This window comes from Carassius auratus, chromosome 44 (genome assembly GCF_003368295.1).
Source record: "Carassius auratus strain Wakin chromosome 44, ASM336829v1, whole genome shotgun sequence".
In the NCBI taxonomy this organism is placed as follows: Eukaryota; Metazoa; Chordata; class Actinopteri; order Cypriniformes; family Cyprinidae; genus Carassius; species Carassius auratus.
Window position 1 is genome coordinate 9,773,029 of NC_039286.1, and position 14,764 is coordinate 9,787,792.

General features: G+C 38.3%; 3 protein-coding genes across 3 annotated transcripts in view; 2 read left to right on the forward strand and 1 right to left on the reverse strand.

Moving 5' to 3' along the window:
• The window catches only part of LOC113062431 (zinc finger protein with KRAB and SCAN domains 4-like), a 72,037-nt gene that overhangs the window by 12,036 nt on the left and 45,237 nt on the right, over positions 1-14,764 (reverse strand). The gene's annotated exons all lie outside the window — the stretch shown is intronic.
• Positions 6,707-12,612, forward strand: LOC113062429 (perforin-1-like). The gene is made up of 4 exons (XM_026232272.1): positions 6,707-6,788; positions 8,282-8,797; positions 11,205-12,074; positions 12,161-12,612. Exons 2-4 carry the CDS (start codon positions 8,295-8,297, stop codon positions 12,459-12,461), a joined length of 1,674 nt encoding a protein of 557 aa, XP_026088057.1. The 5' UTR covers positions 6,707-6,788; positions 8,282-8,294; the 3' UTR covers positions 12,462-12,612.
• LOC113062432 (syntaxin-1B) overlaps positions 13,656-14,764 on the forward strand; it is a 38,730-nt gene continuing 37,621 nt past the window's right edge. Inside the window, exon 1 of the mRNA XM_026232275.1 lies at positions 13,656-13,989. Coding sequence (XP_026088060.1) covers positions 13,960-13,989 — 30 coding nt within the window. The 5' untranslated portion in view covers positions 13,656-13,959. The remainder of the gene's footprint in view (positions 13,990-14,764) is intronic.

A 14,764-nucleotide genomic window follows, 5' to 3' on the forward strand; every position in this document is an offset into this window, starting at 1 on the left:
CGAGAGAGGACCAGGCCTGGGATATTATTTTATGTTTTGGCTTTTATTTGTGCGCGTCAGTCGCCGTGAGGGGCTGACGCGCTGTTTTGTATTTACTTTGAATATTAAAGTGTTTTTGATTGTGCGCCGGTTCCCGCCTCCTTCTTCCCGATGTATAGGAAGTTTGTATCATTACAGTGGTGCCGAAACCCGGGAGAAGGAGGGACGCACTGCTGAAGATCCCTCGCCGCTGTGGTGAATCCGCGGTGCCCTCGAGCTGGCGAGGTACGTGCCGCCATTGACGCTCGAGGCGGTGGGCTGGAGCGAGTTGCCGGGGACGGGCGAGCTCGCTACCGACCGCCCACGACAAGGAGGGGCGGCTGCCGTCCGTGAGGGAGCGGAGGAGTCGGCGCCGTTCGCCAGGGGGCCGGAGCCTGCCGCCTCCGTGACGGAATCCGGAGGGGCAGGGAACGGGGGACTCCTGCCGCTGCCCAAAATCGGAGGAGCCGTCGCCGTCCACCGGGCGGCGGAGGAGTGTCGTGCCGTCCGCCGAGGGCCGTCCAGTGCTACCGCCGGGCACCGCGGAGGAGATCACCCAGCCGGTGGAGGGCCGAGCAGCAGTGCGTCTGGGAACCGGATTTTTTTTTTTTTTTCCTCTCTCCCCTCTCTCGTCCTTGTCGCTCCTCCTTCCATCTCCTTTTCTCTCGCCTCGTCTGTCCTACCCCCAGGTTCCCGCAGGTCCCCGTGAGCGGTCTCCCCCGGAGGGAAGGGGGGGGGGGGAGTAGAGCGCAGTCTCGGGAGTACCCCCCGGCCTGCGAGGGGCGATGGGGGTATGTGGCGAGTGGGGCGGGGCCGAGAGGCGTGGGAACGAGGAGTGAGGCCAGGTGTAGTGATTGGAGATGAGCTACACCTGAGCCCCACCGCTAGTATCGAGTCCCACGTAGGAGATGGAAGGATATAAAACTGGAGTGACGACCGTGAAGGACGAGAGAGGACCAGGCCTGGGATATTATTTTATGTTTTGGCTTTTATTTGTGCGCGTCAGTCGCCGTGAGGGGCTGACGCGCTGTTTTGTATTTACTTTGAATATTAAAGTGTTTTTGATTGTGCGCCGGTTCCCGCCTCCTTCTTCCCGATGTATAGGAAGTTTGTATCATTACAAAAATCAATGTAAGTTAGTGGCTACCGCCAACTGTTTGGTTACCAACATTCTTTAAAATATCTTCTCTAGTGTTTAACAGGAGAAAAAAAAAAAACAGATGGACTGGAACAGTGATGATGACAGAATTTACATCTTTGTTTGAATTTTTCCTTTAAACAAAAATAAATAAAACAAAACAAAAAAGTATTAGCTACTGATATGACTGCAGTCTTCATCTCCTGTGACTAAATCATTCAAAACCTTTTTGGAATTCGTTATGTGTAAAACTAAAAAAAAAAAAAAAAAAAAAAAAGACATCTGTTGTGTTTTTGAAGTAGTAAAACAGCAGGAAAAGAACTCCTCCATCGTGCGTGCGATCTGTGGCCACGAATATACCACAGCCCCGGTTCCTGTTCTTAGTTAGCAGCAGAGGAATAAGAATGTGGGACTCACACCATCACAGTGTCATTAGGGCAAAGAGACACACAAGTCATTTTAGGGATTTCCTGTTGATAAAAATGCCACCGCCTTTTACACAAGACCATAGTTGATTGTTAGAAGGTTTTAGATCATTATTACTTATTCATTATTCATTCATGTTGAACAGATGATTTTATCTATAGTGAGCTTTTAAGAAAGCTGCTCCTCCATCAAGGACACAAGTTTTGTAATCTAATCCTCTGAATTGTTTCTTTGTTGTGTTGCAGTTTACTGTTGGAGCAGTTCAGTTTTCACTTGCCTTTGCTGCTATGTCACACTTGTGCTCTTGTGTTCTTGAGAAGTGAGTGTGCAGCCGTGCAAATGAAAGCACAAATTAATATCAGTACAGTTATCTATAGATATATGAACATCTCAAATAAATATATTAATGCATAAGTCAATTATTCAATCAGAATATTCACGAGAATATTTTTTTTTAAATAATTTCAAATTGACAAATTAAGCAGAGAGCAGACATGCAAGCACAGCTTGTTTAATCAGCACTTTATCGGGCTACTTCATTTCCCCATGATGATTATATATATACAGGTAATATATAATAAATATAATATAATGTATTTAAACTGCACATTTTGTTTCAAAGTCTGTCTTAATTATATTTCTTGTAAAGTATTCAACTAATTAAAATGCAGTTTTCTAACACCAGGGGGTGCAGTATGATTACTATATCAAATAAAACATTACGTGTTTATTACTGCTGCCATCTCTTCTGGTATGATGGCTATTATTGCATTCAGCTTTTCATCAGAGAACAATAGAACAAAACAATACTTTGATTAAAATATAATAATAATAATTATAACCTGATTAAGAATTACATAAACAGTTATGTTTAGATTAACCCAAATAAATCTACTATAGAGTTTTAGGTCAAGATCTCCACCGAGGAAGCCTAAGGTGACAATCGCTGGTTCAGCCAGGATCTTGGAATCATCACTCCTTTTATTATTTCATTGCAATGCAATGCAGTTTTTAGGCCAGTTGCTTGGCTTTTGCTGTTAATCTAACACCAGCAGAGACCAGTTTGAAGATAAATCAAGTTGATGTATCCATTATATCTTGATGCTCCAAATAGGACAGGTTTATTCAGCTTTAACAGCCACGCACTAAAAAGACCAGAAAAAAACAAATTCACACCACTCGACATGAATTAAACATGGTGAATATGTCACAGACTTTTTTTAGTAGCCTATTGCTGATGCCTTGCTTTTCAAGTGGTAATGTTTCAGGCAGTGAAACCATCTAAACATCTACACACATATCTGTTACCTGTCAAACAAGACTACTCAGAATATCTCACAAAAATTCATAATAGTAGTTGGTTGCCTGGTGGTAGAACTTGTGATTAATGTTAATAAGCCAAGTTGTGGAGAGTTACACAACCAAAAGAATAAAAAAAAAAAAAAAAAAAAAAAAAAAAATCACATTGGGCGTCGTCCGCTGTGACACGGTCATTATTGTTTATTTGTCATAAAGCAGATGTTTTTGTGTGGCTGTCGTCTGAGAGGAGCGCAGCTCATGAATATTAATATGGCCATGTTGCTTCTTAAAATTACGCAGCTATTCATGCCACCTATTTAAAAAACATAAGCCCTTATCCTTTTCTGTAGTAGAATGCGTTAATTCACCACCAGTAGTATAACGCCTTCTCAGCCAATAGTTTAGTGCTACAGTTTGGACGTCTGGTTTACGATTTTAATATTCATGAGCCTCAGGACAGCAGTGGTATTCCGCTACGTGAGGATGAGGGACCATGTCACATCATATTATTGTCATATACTGACCAGCCTGACTCATATACCGTAATATGCACTTATATAAATAACTGTGTTATGTTATCTTATTAAATGCATTTTTACAACCCTAGATTGTGATTTGTTGCTATTGTTAAATAGTTTATTTTATCTCGCAATTCTGAGCGTACATCTCACAATTTGGACTTTGTTTCTTGCAGTTCTGAGGAAAACGAGAAGAGATGTCAGAATTTTGAGATATAAACAAACAATTTCTAGAAAAAAAGTGTGAGATAATACGTTTCAATTATTGTTTTTTTTTTCCTTTAAAAATGTGAGATGTAACCTCATAATTAAGAGGGAAATGTCAGAATTATGAAATTTAAACTTACAATTCTAAGGAACAGTAAGACTTGTGGAATATAAACAGAATTGTGAGATATAAACTCAGAACTGCAAGAAGATAGTTAAGTCTCATAATTAAGTGATGTCTATATAGAATAATTCTTCGAAATCATTATCTTCCTGTTCCACAGAGTAATGTAAATCGTGAGTTAGGTGCGATATGTGGGTGAGTAAATGATGACAATTCTGTTTTGGGTTGAGTTATTCATTTATTTGAAATGAAAACATATTATATCAAACAATGTGAAATAAATTATAGCATTGTTAATAGGAGAAAAACACAATCTTGTGTGTGCGTTTCACTTGTAAAGCCCTGGGGTCCTGTGTCGCATTGAGATGCAGTTTGGCAGACTGCAAGTTTCTCCCTTCACTGCCGCTGCACCCAGTGACCTGTACAGGGGTCATAAATTGCAGCATAGGATGCAAAACAACAAATCCTCCTGCAGAAGTGCACTCAACACAGCCTAGCAATCAATTCAGTGGTGTGTTAAAGAAATAGTTCAGCCAAAAATGCAACATCTGTCATCATTTGCTCATCCTCATGTCATCCCATATGATCTTATTCCTTCATGTGGAACACAAACCAACATAGCGACTTGACAAAGACGCAGCATAAAAGTATCATAAAGCATCTTGCATTGCTCATAGTAAAGTTTGTTTTCAGTCCACAGGCCTGTCAGCCTGAGGGACTTTACAACTGATGTAACATCTGGGTCGGACTGAGCTGTTGATGTAAATGGGTTAACCCATATTCCACAGCAAGTGTTCATGGCCTAGATCACAATCGAGACTAAACCAAAATCGGATGCTGGGTGGCATTAGTAAACAAGATTATAAGTCATATATATTGTAAAAGCAATTTGCTATTCGTGTCTTTAAGAAAGTTTATTATAAATTGGTCAAATACAACAGAGTACTAATTTAAAGTGAATTTCTGGTGTGCCAGGGGTACCGTGGCTTTTTTGATAGTTGTTTGAATGAACACAATAAAAAAATAACAAGAAATAGACATTATATATAAAGTGGCCCTTGGCACACCCAAAAACGAGCTTCAGGATAAATTAAACTAATCATGTAAAAGAGTTTCCATTGCTATGATCAACGGCTGTATGAAACAAGTAGCCAAACCTCGTTATTGAGGATACAAAAAAAAAAGAAAAAAAAAAGAACATTTTGTTGAAGGTCTGTCAGGGCTTTCTTTCTTACTATTTCACTAGTAAGACTATCTTAATTTTGAAAAACTCTTAACTCAAAAGCTATGGTTTGACCTCTGAGGTCTTAGCTCAAAAAAATTGACCAAGTTTACCAGTGGTTTAGACACCATTTCTGCAGACACTGCAGACGAGTGGTGTGAAACACTTCTGTTTCTCTCTAGAATTGTTTAGTCAGATATGAATGCTGAGATGGATGTCAAATACATTCATCATATGAGGTTGGTAAAGACTAGACAAAGAACTTGCTATTATAAAAGTTCTTTAAGGAATAGTTCACCCAAAAAGAAAAATTTATTCGCCCTTAAGGCCATCCAAGATGAGATTGAGTTTGTTTTTTCATCAGAACAGTGGTGGAGAAATGTAGTATTACTTCACTTGCTCACCAATGGATCATCTGCAGTGAATGGGTGCCATCAGAATGAGAGTCTAAACATCTGATAAAAAACATCACATTAATCCACAAGTAATCCACACCAGTTCACTCTATCAGTTAACATCTTGTAAAGTGAAATCTGCATGTTTTAACTTTTATCTGTTGCCCAAGGGTATAAAATGAGTCCTCTACCCATAAGAATGCTTTCTCCAGTGAAAAAGTAATCTCACCTGAGTCTGGAGAGAAATATGCATAGTACCATTTACAAACAAAAACAGTCCAAGACCGTTCTAAACCCATTTGTCTGTGGATTATGATATGAGAGGACTATTATTATGTTTTATACACACGTAAAATGTCGTAATGATGGACAAATTCTCACAAATATGCAGCTTTTCAGTGATGTGGTGTGGTTTACTTATGGAATATTATGATGTTTTTATCAGCTGTTTGGACTCTAATTCTGACGGCACCCATTCGCTGCAGAGGATCCATTGATGAACAAGTGATGTAATGCTACGTTTCTCCATACCATTTTGATGAAGATAAAAACCTTAAAGGCTCTGCCAGTAAGTATATTTTCAGCTAATTTTCTTTTTTGAAGATATGAGACAATTGCAGAACGAAGCCCAAGGGTCCACAAAAAGAATCATATGGATTCCATTCACAGAGATTAGATCTGTAAACTAGTAAACTTCCACACTTGTGTAATGTAGTATAAGCAGTCGGTTCATTCCTCTAAAATCCCTGAGAGCACCGAGTACAGGGCCTGACCCTGTTCAATTGACTCTGTAGGAATTTTCATCCAAGTAAGATAAGAGCCAATCGAGCACAGATCCAGAGCCAATCGCAGCCAGTGCAGAGGTCAACAGTCTGCAGTTTAATGCATTAAACACAGCAGACAGAAGAATGAATCAAGACTGATATCAAATCTTGATAAGTATGACCCTGCAGTGTGCGCTTCACTAGTAGAAGACTGTTAGTGCACCTCATTGCTATTGAGAAATGCAAGCTACAATACAAATGATACGATATGATACAAAAAAGTGTTCTGCTGCTTGCCATTACAAGTAGAATGCGGTTATGTTTTCTTCTTGCATCTTATACTGAAACGGTTTGGTATTTTGATGTTGCAGCACCTTTTTAACATCCATCAGGGAAAAAGAATGCAGTGCTTTTAATGATGTGAAGCTACAAAGGTATTATTCATTTTATTAACTGCATGCTAATAGAAGAGGATAAAGTCTATTCCTCACATGTTCAGAAACAGTTAAAAAAAGTCAAGTGTGTTGAGGGGCAGATAGTGTGAAGGTAACATAGAACTGGTGTTTCTGAATCTGCTATTTTTGTTCCCTTTTCTTTTCTTTTTTTCTAACACTGGTGTTATTTAACGGAGTCGTCTGTCTTTCTCCACCAAGGCTGTTAAGAAACTTCTCAACTAGGTAAATTTCAGCATGCATGGTTTATTATTTGGTTCATTATCATTTTGTGAAAGGCTTTTTAATTAATTGACTTTAAATATATAAATGTCTTTGTGTGTGTGACACAGAATGAATTAATTACTCATCTTTTTAAAATAGTGTTTAATTTGGCAGAATTTATGATTCTTTGAGTAGCGGCACCTTATTCGTGTATTTCGATGTGAAGGTTATTTTGACTTAACATTAAGCACTTTAATTTTAACTTTAATCTTAAATTGAAGGAATTTAATTGAATTGAAAATGTGAATGTGTTTTTTTGGGGGGCGGATGTCTATTTATTTAGCAGGTATTATTTAACGGCTCACTATGTTTCACTTGTATCATGGTTTGGACACACTTTAACTAAATATATGTTTTGCATAATTTTTAATTTAACCATTTTACCCATAGCCTAAAATTCATCTTATAACCTGCTAAATATAAAGATATTATTTGCAACCTGCATCCTTCAGGAGTTGATTTCATGATTATATTCCTTTGGATGTCATGTAAAAACAGAACATTTTACATTTAGTAACGGTCTATGCAAACATAGCACCAGAATTGTTTTTTGACATATTTATGGTTTAATTATCTGTGAAGCCCATGAAGAGCGGACTGTTTTTTGCTGTAGGACAGTGATGGAAACTGCAATACTGTAGAAGTAATATATGTGTTGCACTCAAAATATCTAGTGGCTTTAATGCAGCATCATTTTGTAGCTGAAACCGTCGCAGTGATCCATCAACCGGCAAAATATTAGTATGCTTTATACTAGGGGTGCTCCGATCACGATCGGCCGATCGTTATGCGCATCTCGTCAGTAAAGCCGGTTCTCTAATCAGCGGTTAATTCCATCAGGTGCGTGATTTCACATAGAGCAGCTGTTACTACACAGAGCCGTTGTTAATAGAGAAGATGCGCAAATCCACTTCATTTTCAGCGTTTTTTGGTGCATCTTCTCTATTAACAACGGCTCCGTGTAGTAACAGCTGCTCTATGTGAAATCACGCACCTGATGGAATTAACCAGCTGATTAGAGAACCGGCTTTACTGACGAAATGCGCATTAACGATCGGCCGATCGTGATCGGAGCACCCCTACTTTATACTCAAATGTAGCTAAAAAGCTTAAGTCAGCTAAAATGATATATATAAACTTCATTTGATCTATTTGATTTATCAGCATTCATAAATAATTGAATTAAGTCATTTTAGAGAGAAACAGAAGTTGTTCTCAGCTTTTTTCTTCTTCTATGTATGATGAAATACTTGAGAATTGCTTTTACCTTTTTCACACATTTGGAAATGTTTGATTTTTTTCTTATATAATGCAAAGACATTCTGACATTTTGCATGCAAAGTGTCTATATAGTTCTTGGGGATGTCGTTTTGTCCAAATTAAAGATTATTTATTAATTCAGTTTTAATTCCTATAATTAAAATAATTAAAATTCATTTTTCTGTCTCTTTCAGCCTGCTTTTGCAAATGGCTCTCCCGCTGTTGTTCCTCTATCTTCCCATTGCCTTCTGTTGCGAAACGGTCCCCAGCACAGAGTGTGAAAAGCCTTCCTTCGTACCTGGACATAATTTGGTGGGAGAAGGCTTTGACATTGTGCAAATGAAGACCACCGGAGCTTTTGTGGTGGATGTGCGGACCTACATGAGCGGAGGAGAGCATGGCAACTGCACTGTGTGTGAGAACAAACTGCTCAACGAGAAGCAAAAGTTGCCAGCTTCTGTGGTCGACTGGCGGGTCAAGGTGCAGTGTCGCCGGAGTGTCGGCGCCAAGATTTACGAATCGGCCAGCTCGGTTCTTAAGGACACCACCAATTCAGCCAGTGCCAGCTGGAAGATCGGACTGAGTGTGCCAATGGTAGCAGGTGTGGCTGTTGGTGGCACTCATTCGAAATCAGCCAGGTTTGCCAAAAGCCATGCATCTCAAGACAAGTACTCCTTCACAAGCCACACCTTCTCCTGCCACTACTACTCGTAAGTCCTGCTATATATGTGTGTATGTGTGATTTTTATTTATTTTTTGGCCACTTGCTATTGTTTATTTGTAACTACATTCTTCAATATAAAGGTTATTTATGGTTCCATGAAGAACTTTTACCATCAATACAAGCTTTCTATTCCACAAAAGGTTCTTTACACTCTTAAAAAATAAAGCATCCAAAAGGGTTTTTCACAGCAATTCCATAGAACCATTTAGGGTTCACAAAAGTACCTTTTCTTATAAGAGAGTTTTTCTTCATGTGAAGAACATTTCAATATTCTAAAGAAGCTTTATCCACTGCAAAGAACCTTCTGTGCAATGGATAGGTTCCATTGATGTTAAAGGTTCTTCATGGGCCCATCAATGCCAATAATGAACCTTTATTTTTAAGTGTGAGAAGTGGGAAAAGGTTAACTAGTAAGTGGTTTAAAAATGTAACTGGGTACTCTATCATTGGTTCTCAGTTGCTAAACAACTTAAAATTCTAGAAATTGCATGCTAGACGGCGCTCAGCTCATTAAATATTCATGAGCTCGGTACAGTCATAAAGACGTTCACATGTGACGTTAAGTTTCGAGGCCGGTGGAAATTGATAGAAATGTTGCAAATATATTAACTGGAGTGATGAACAGACTAAGATTATTATTCTGCAGTATTTTAGCTGATTTACTGACCTCATAAATATGCAAATCAGAACATAAGGGTTTAAAATATACACTGCGAAGTTAAAAAACTTGAATACCCAGGATTATAAATTTACACAAATACACAACTGTTAGAGATAAAGCTGCATATTTCGAGATCTAGACCTTAGTCCGGGTAGCACCATATTTCACTTTTGTCAGGAATGGAAACGAGGCTGTGATAGAACAACAGTGTGCAAAATAAATTGTACTGTTGTCTTTCAGTATAGACAAAAACTCTATCAAACAAAAGTTTTGAAAATTGTGATCTACACAAAAAAAAAAAAGGTACAAAAGCCCACTGCACTGAAAAAAATGATTATGGCCCCAATTAAATTAAGCTTAATTCAATCGTGCTAGTTTAATCCATTTAAATTTAGTTTTTGATTTTAATTAATAAATATTAATTGGTTTTAAACGAATTACACGTGTGTTAAATTCAAGCCATATGAATTAATTAAATTCAGTTTGAAAATATTAAGTTGAACAAATTTTGCTGAAAGTTAATTTTATATTTTGGTGATAATAAATTAGTTTATTTAAATATAGCTAAAATAAATTGATTGCAACCACTTAAACCACCATAAAGTTTTTTACTAAATTCAATGAATAATTTTTTTTCAGTGTATTTCCCATCATGCACTGTGGCATGAATAATAAAAAATGTTAAGTTTTCGAGTTGTATTTACACAGTTTTATGGTTGCTTTTGATGTTAGTTTTAGTGACATTCATTTTTGTGACGTCTGAAGTTCATTTTTTACTCAAAATGACTCAAACACTATTCACTGATTGTTACCGTCATTGTGTGTGGTGTACCATGTATTGAGGTCTCTGAGAAATGGTGACTACTGGCATTACAGGCTCTCTTGTTTGGGAGAGCAAAATATCTCTTGGATCAGAAAAATAAAGTTAGAGTTGAAAATGTTGGGTTTGCTTTATTTATCTGAATATTAATGAAAGAAACTATTCTAAACAAATTTAACAATGTAGAAATTAAATGATTGTATTGATCTGGTTGCACAATTAATTTGAGTAAATTCTACTCAAAAAAGTTTAGCTAAAATTATGAATATAATTAATCTGAAATTACTGAAAGAGATTAATAAACTCAATGTATAAAATATAAGTACAAACAATTTATAAAATATAAGTAAACTCAACTTATAAAATATAAGTTCACTCAACTTAAAAAATATATCTGGATTTAGATAAATTTATTTCGTGCAACCCCTTGACGTAATAAAATTAAGTAAATTCAACATAACATTTTTTTCAGTGTGGGGCAGTACCTTTTTAAAATGTACACTTTTGTGCCCTTTAGGTACTAATATGTACTTTTGATATACTGATATGGACCATTTAGATACAAAGATGACTCTTTTGAAAAGCTATCATCCCGGTAAAAGCTTTTGTACCTTTGCGTAGAGCTTTATAAAGTGCGTCCAATTATAAATACTATAAATCTATCCCTTGCAGCCTTGTTTTATTCTGCCAGAAAAGCAGTGTGTCATCTAATCTGACTATAAATGTCTATAAAGTTACAATAACCCGTTTTAAATTACCCGTATTTTTTTTTACTCTACGGCAGAATCATGTCTCCATATTGAACAAAGTGAAATGTGTTACAAGATCACATCCAGGATCACATTAGTCTGGGGTTTGGCCAGATATTGAAGCATGAAACCGTATAAAGTATTTCTTGCCTTCTTTCATCAGATTTCGTCTTCATGCTCGCCCTCCAGTGACCAAAGAATTTCTGGGTTCCATTACTGCACTTCCTGTTAAATTTGACAGCAACTCAGAAGGTGCATACAATCATTTCATCTCAATCTACGGGACACACTTCTTGCGGAGAGTCGACCTGGGCGGCCGCGTGCATTCAACCACCGCTGTGAAGACCTGCCAGGTTTCCATGAAGGGTCTGTCAGTGCATGATGTGAGCAACTGCTTATCGGCGGAGGCGTCCGCCGTCATCAAGGGCGTGAAGGTGAGTGCACAAGCAGGCTACTGCAAAGGCAAATCACAGAAACTGGAGAGAGGCAACAGCTTCAGCGGCACCTTCTCAGACCGAGTCACTGAAATACTAGGGGGCAACGGTGAGCAGCAAGACATCCTCTTCAGTCCAAGCAACGTTAGTGGTTACGGCGTGTGGCTCAAGTCACTGAAGAAAATCCCTGGAGTGGTTTCCTACACCTTGAGCTCATTGCACATGCTGGTAAAAAACGACCAAGCTAGACGAGCCAGTCTGCAAGCGGCCATCAGCAAGTACATCACAAAAAGCGCTATATCTACTGCTTGCCCCTCCAAGTGCAAAGTGGGCCATCGTAGTAATAGCTGCGCATGCAAATGCAGCGGTCATCAAAGAATTGATAGTAACTGCTGCCCAAGTAACCCAGGAGTAGCCACGTTGACCGTGACTGTGTTGAGCGGTGCAGGATTATGGGGAGACTACTTCTCTAAAACTGATGGTTATGTTAAAGTCTTTTACGGAAGCCGTGCGTATGAGACCCCTGTGATTTGGAACAACAATTTTCCTCAGTGGAACTACAACATAAATTTCGAAACTGTAGATCTGATTAAAAAGACGTAAGTATTTATGTTCATAAATATTCTGTTTTTGTCATTGGGTGATACCTGTTGTAGTTCATATCTTGTCTATGCTCATTTTACAGGCCCTTGAGATTTGAGGTGTGGGACCGTGACAACCGTTTTGATGATGATCTGTTGGGAAAATCGGCTACCATTCCACAGAAAGGAATGAATCAGAAGAAGTCATTTAAGTTAAAGCATGGCTCTTTTTTGATTTCCTACTCTGCACAGTGTGGCCCAAGTCTTACCGGGTCTTTCTGTGAAAAATACGCTCCTACACCGGGTGGTGATGGTACTCTAAACTATTACCAGCCCTTTGACGGAGAACAGCCCATTGTGTTTAAAAGATCTGAGGGTTTTAGAAGAAATGTGTCTTTGCTGTAATAATACAACAACTGCAGGATGTGAAGATAATGTAAATTGCTGAGGAAGGGCCTTCTAATATAAGCTATTTGGGATTTTTGCAAGTATACACATTGAAAACCGTTATTAAAAATCAATTATCATTATTTCAAGACAAATTTACAAGTCTTTTTTCAATAGACAAAACGTTAAAAAAATAAAAACAAATCAGATTTTTTTTTTTTTCATAATTCCATATGTAAACTATAACCACCATAGTGATTTAAAGAAAAAAATGAATGCTTTCAGATGCAATAAAAACTTTCTTGAAAAAAGTTTTGTGGTCATTAATGCTATTGTTGAACCACCAACTGCATTACTTTTATAATGCACTTTTCTTTTCCTGATCGTGTGCTCTTCATAATCTTTTATCGAACTGTAATACATTTTCTCCTGTGAACTATTTTCCTTTTTCACAGATTTTTTTTTACATTTATTTTGATACAGATGCTGCATAAACAGAACCAATATTCACATAAGAAATCAAGTAAAAAAAAAAAAATCTAAATCTAAATTTTGTATATTTTTTCTTTTGCTTATTTTAAAGGGTCAAAATGCTGAAAGACACAAGTAACCGACAAAAGTTGATTAATGTGAGGCCATGTAATTGTTGTTACAGCTCAGGCCATTTTAAATGTTAAATATAATATTGTTCAAACATAATATTAAATGGCTATCGTTAACCATATTTTAACTTCAGAAATAATAATAATAATAATAATAATAGAAAATAAATTATTTATTATTATTATTATTTGCCTTGGTACTTGATCAAATAGGAATTATGTGGTATTGCTCAGCCCTAGCTAAATTTAAGTCCCAATTTTCATTTTTGTCATTGAACATTTGGTTTCAATTAGAAAAAGGCCTACATTTTTTTTTTTTTAAGGTTGATATGTATTGAGGGCGTATGTTTTTTCAATGCGACTTATCCCTTATCTCCCTCTATTTGTTAGAATTTTTCTTCGAGTCTAAAAGAGGCTCCTGCTCTTTTATTCCGCCTAAAACAAACTACAGTTCCCTAGTTATGATGGGGAACGTGGGGCTGTTACGCGCTGCGGTTACGCGCAGTACAGCAAGCGAGCGGAATGGGGGAGGGGCGGCAGGTAAAGTGAAACGGCGGCGCATGTGCAGAAGCGCCCCAGCCCTCTGCATCGCTCCCCTCCCCCCACCTTTTTTTTTTTTTTTTTTTTTTGCAGCATCAGTACCGCGTTCGGAATCGCATTCGTGTGCTGGAGTCAGAGCGCGCTGCGGGGCATCACTGCACCGCCACGGAGGACACTCCATTACAGAACCAGGAACGGGGGAAAAGGGGGAAAGGCGTGAAATAGTGCAGACGGGAAAGAACAGGGCGCCCTTTTTTCCCGACACCACCTAAATCTGTGGGAAATTAAACAGGAGTCAGACATTCGCTAATAATAAATCCACGAACACAGCGGACACCTCAAACGATATTTTTGGCCAGCACGGCGGGGAAAAAATGAAGGATCGCACGCAGGAACTACGAAGTGTAAGTCCGGATTTCTGATGCTTTATCCTTCATCTCCTCCCATATTTTCCGTCTCCTCACCGCAACCGGGCGTCAGCAGCGTACATCTCACTGCTGCTCGCTCACTGCTGAGCAATAATGGGCATAATACGGTTTCCATATATTTTTTCCTCCTTCTTTAAGCAATTACACATTTCTACCATATCGCGCATATAGCTTATAACGTTTTGAATAGCGGTTCTCACGCGAGCGCCGTTCCATGTGCGATGGATCGATTTATCGATCAAATCGGGTTATATGGCGTTATTCGCGAAACGAGCTCCCGTACATTAGCATGCATGCACTGCCTTTGATACATGTCGCCCGGGAGTGTGATCTAGGAGTACAGACTGCTGCGGATAGATAGTCAGTGTCCTTACGCGGATACGCACCATCCCAGTATCTAATTCTGTGATCACCGCATCATTAATTATTAATACCGATTTTTTCCCTTTTTTTTTTACGAAAATAACATACACCCATACTTCGCCTTATTCCTTTCCCTATCAACTCTGTTAGATTTTGCTATCTGAAGCCTACCTGGGAATTTTGAGCATCTCCACTGAAGCTCTGTTCTGGATACATGCACATCTTCATCGGACGCATTTGGATCGTTGGGCGGGATGTGCGATTATTGCAGCACGCTTTGTCCCGTTTTTTAACCACTATATTAAATATGAAAGGATGTAGTAGCTAATATTTTTGCATATATCGCCCATTTGAGCTAAACGAATTCAACATGGCTGCCAAAGTATTT

Coding starts and splice junctions, on each gene's coding strand:
- LOC113062429 (XM_026232272.1), top strand. CDS start 8,295: ATGGCTCTCCCGCTGTTGTTCCTCTATCTTCCCATTGCCTTCTGTTGC. Junction 8,798..11,204: donor TTCTCCTGCCACTACTACTC/GTAAGTCCTGCT, acceptor TTCTTTCATCAG/ATTTCGTCTTCATGCTCGCC. Junction 12,075..12,160: donor GTAGATCTGATTAAAAAGAC/GTAAGTATTTAT, acceptor CTCATTTTACAG/GCCCTTGAGATTTGAGGTGT.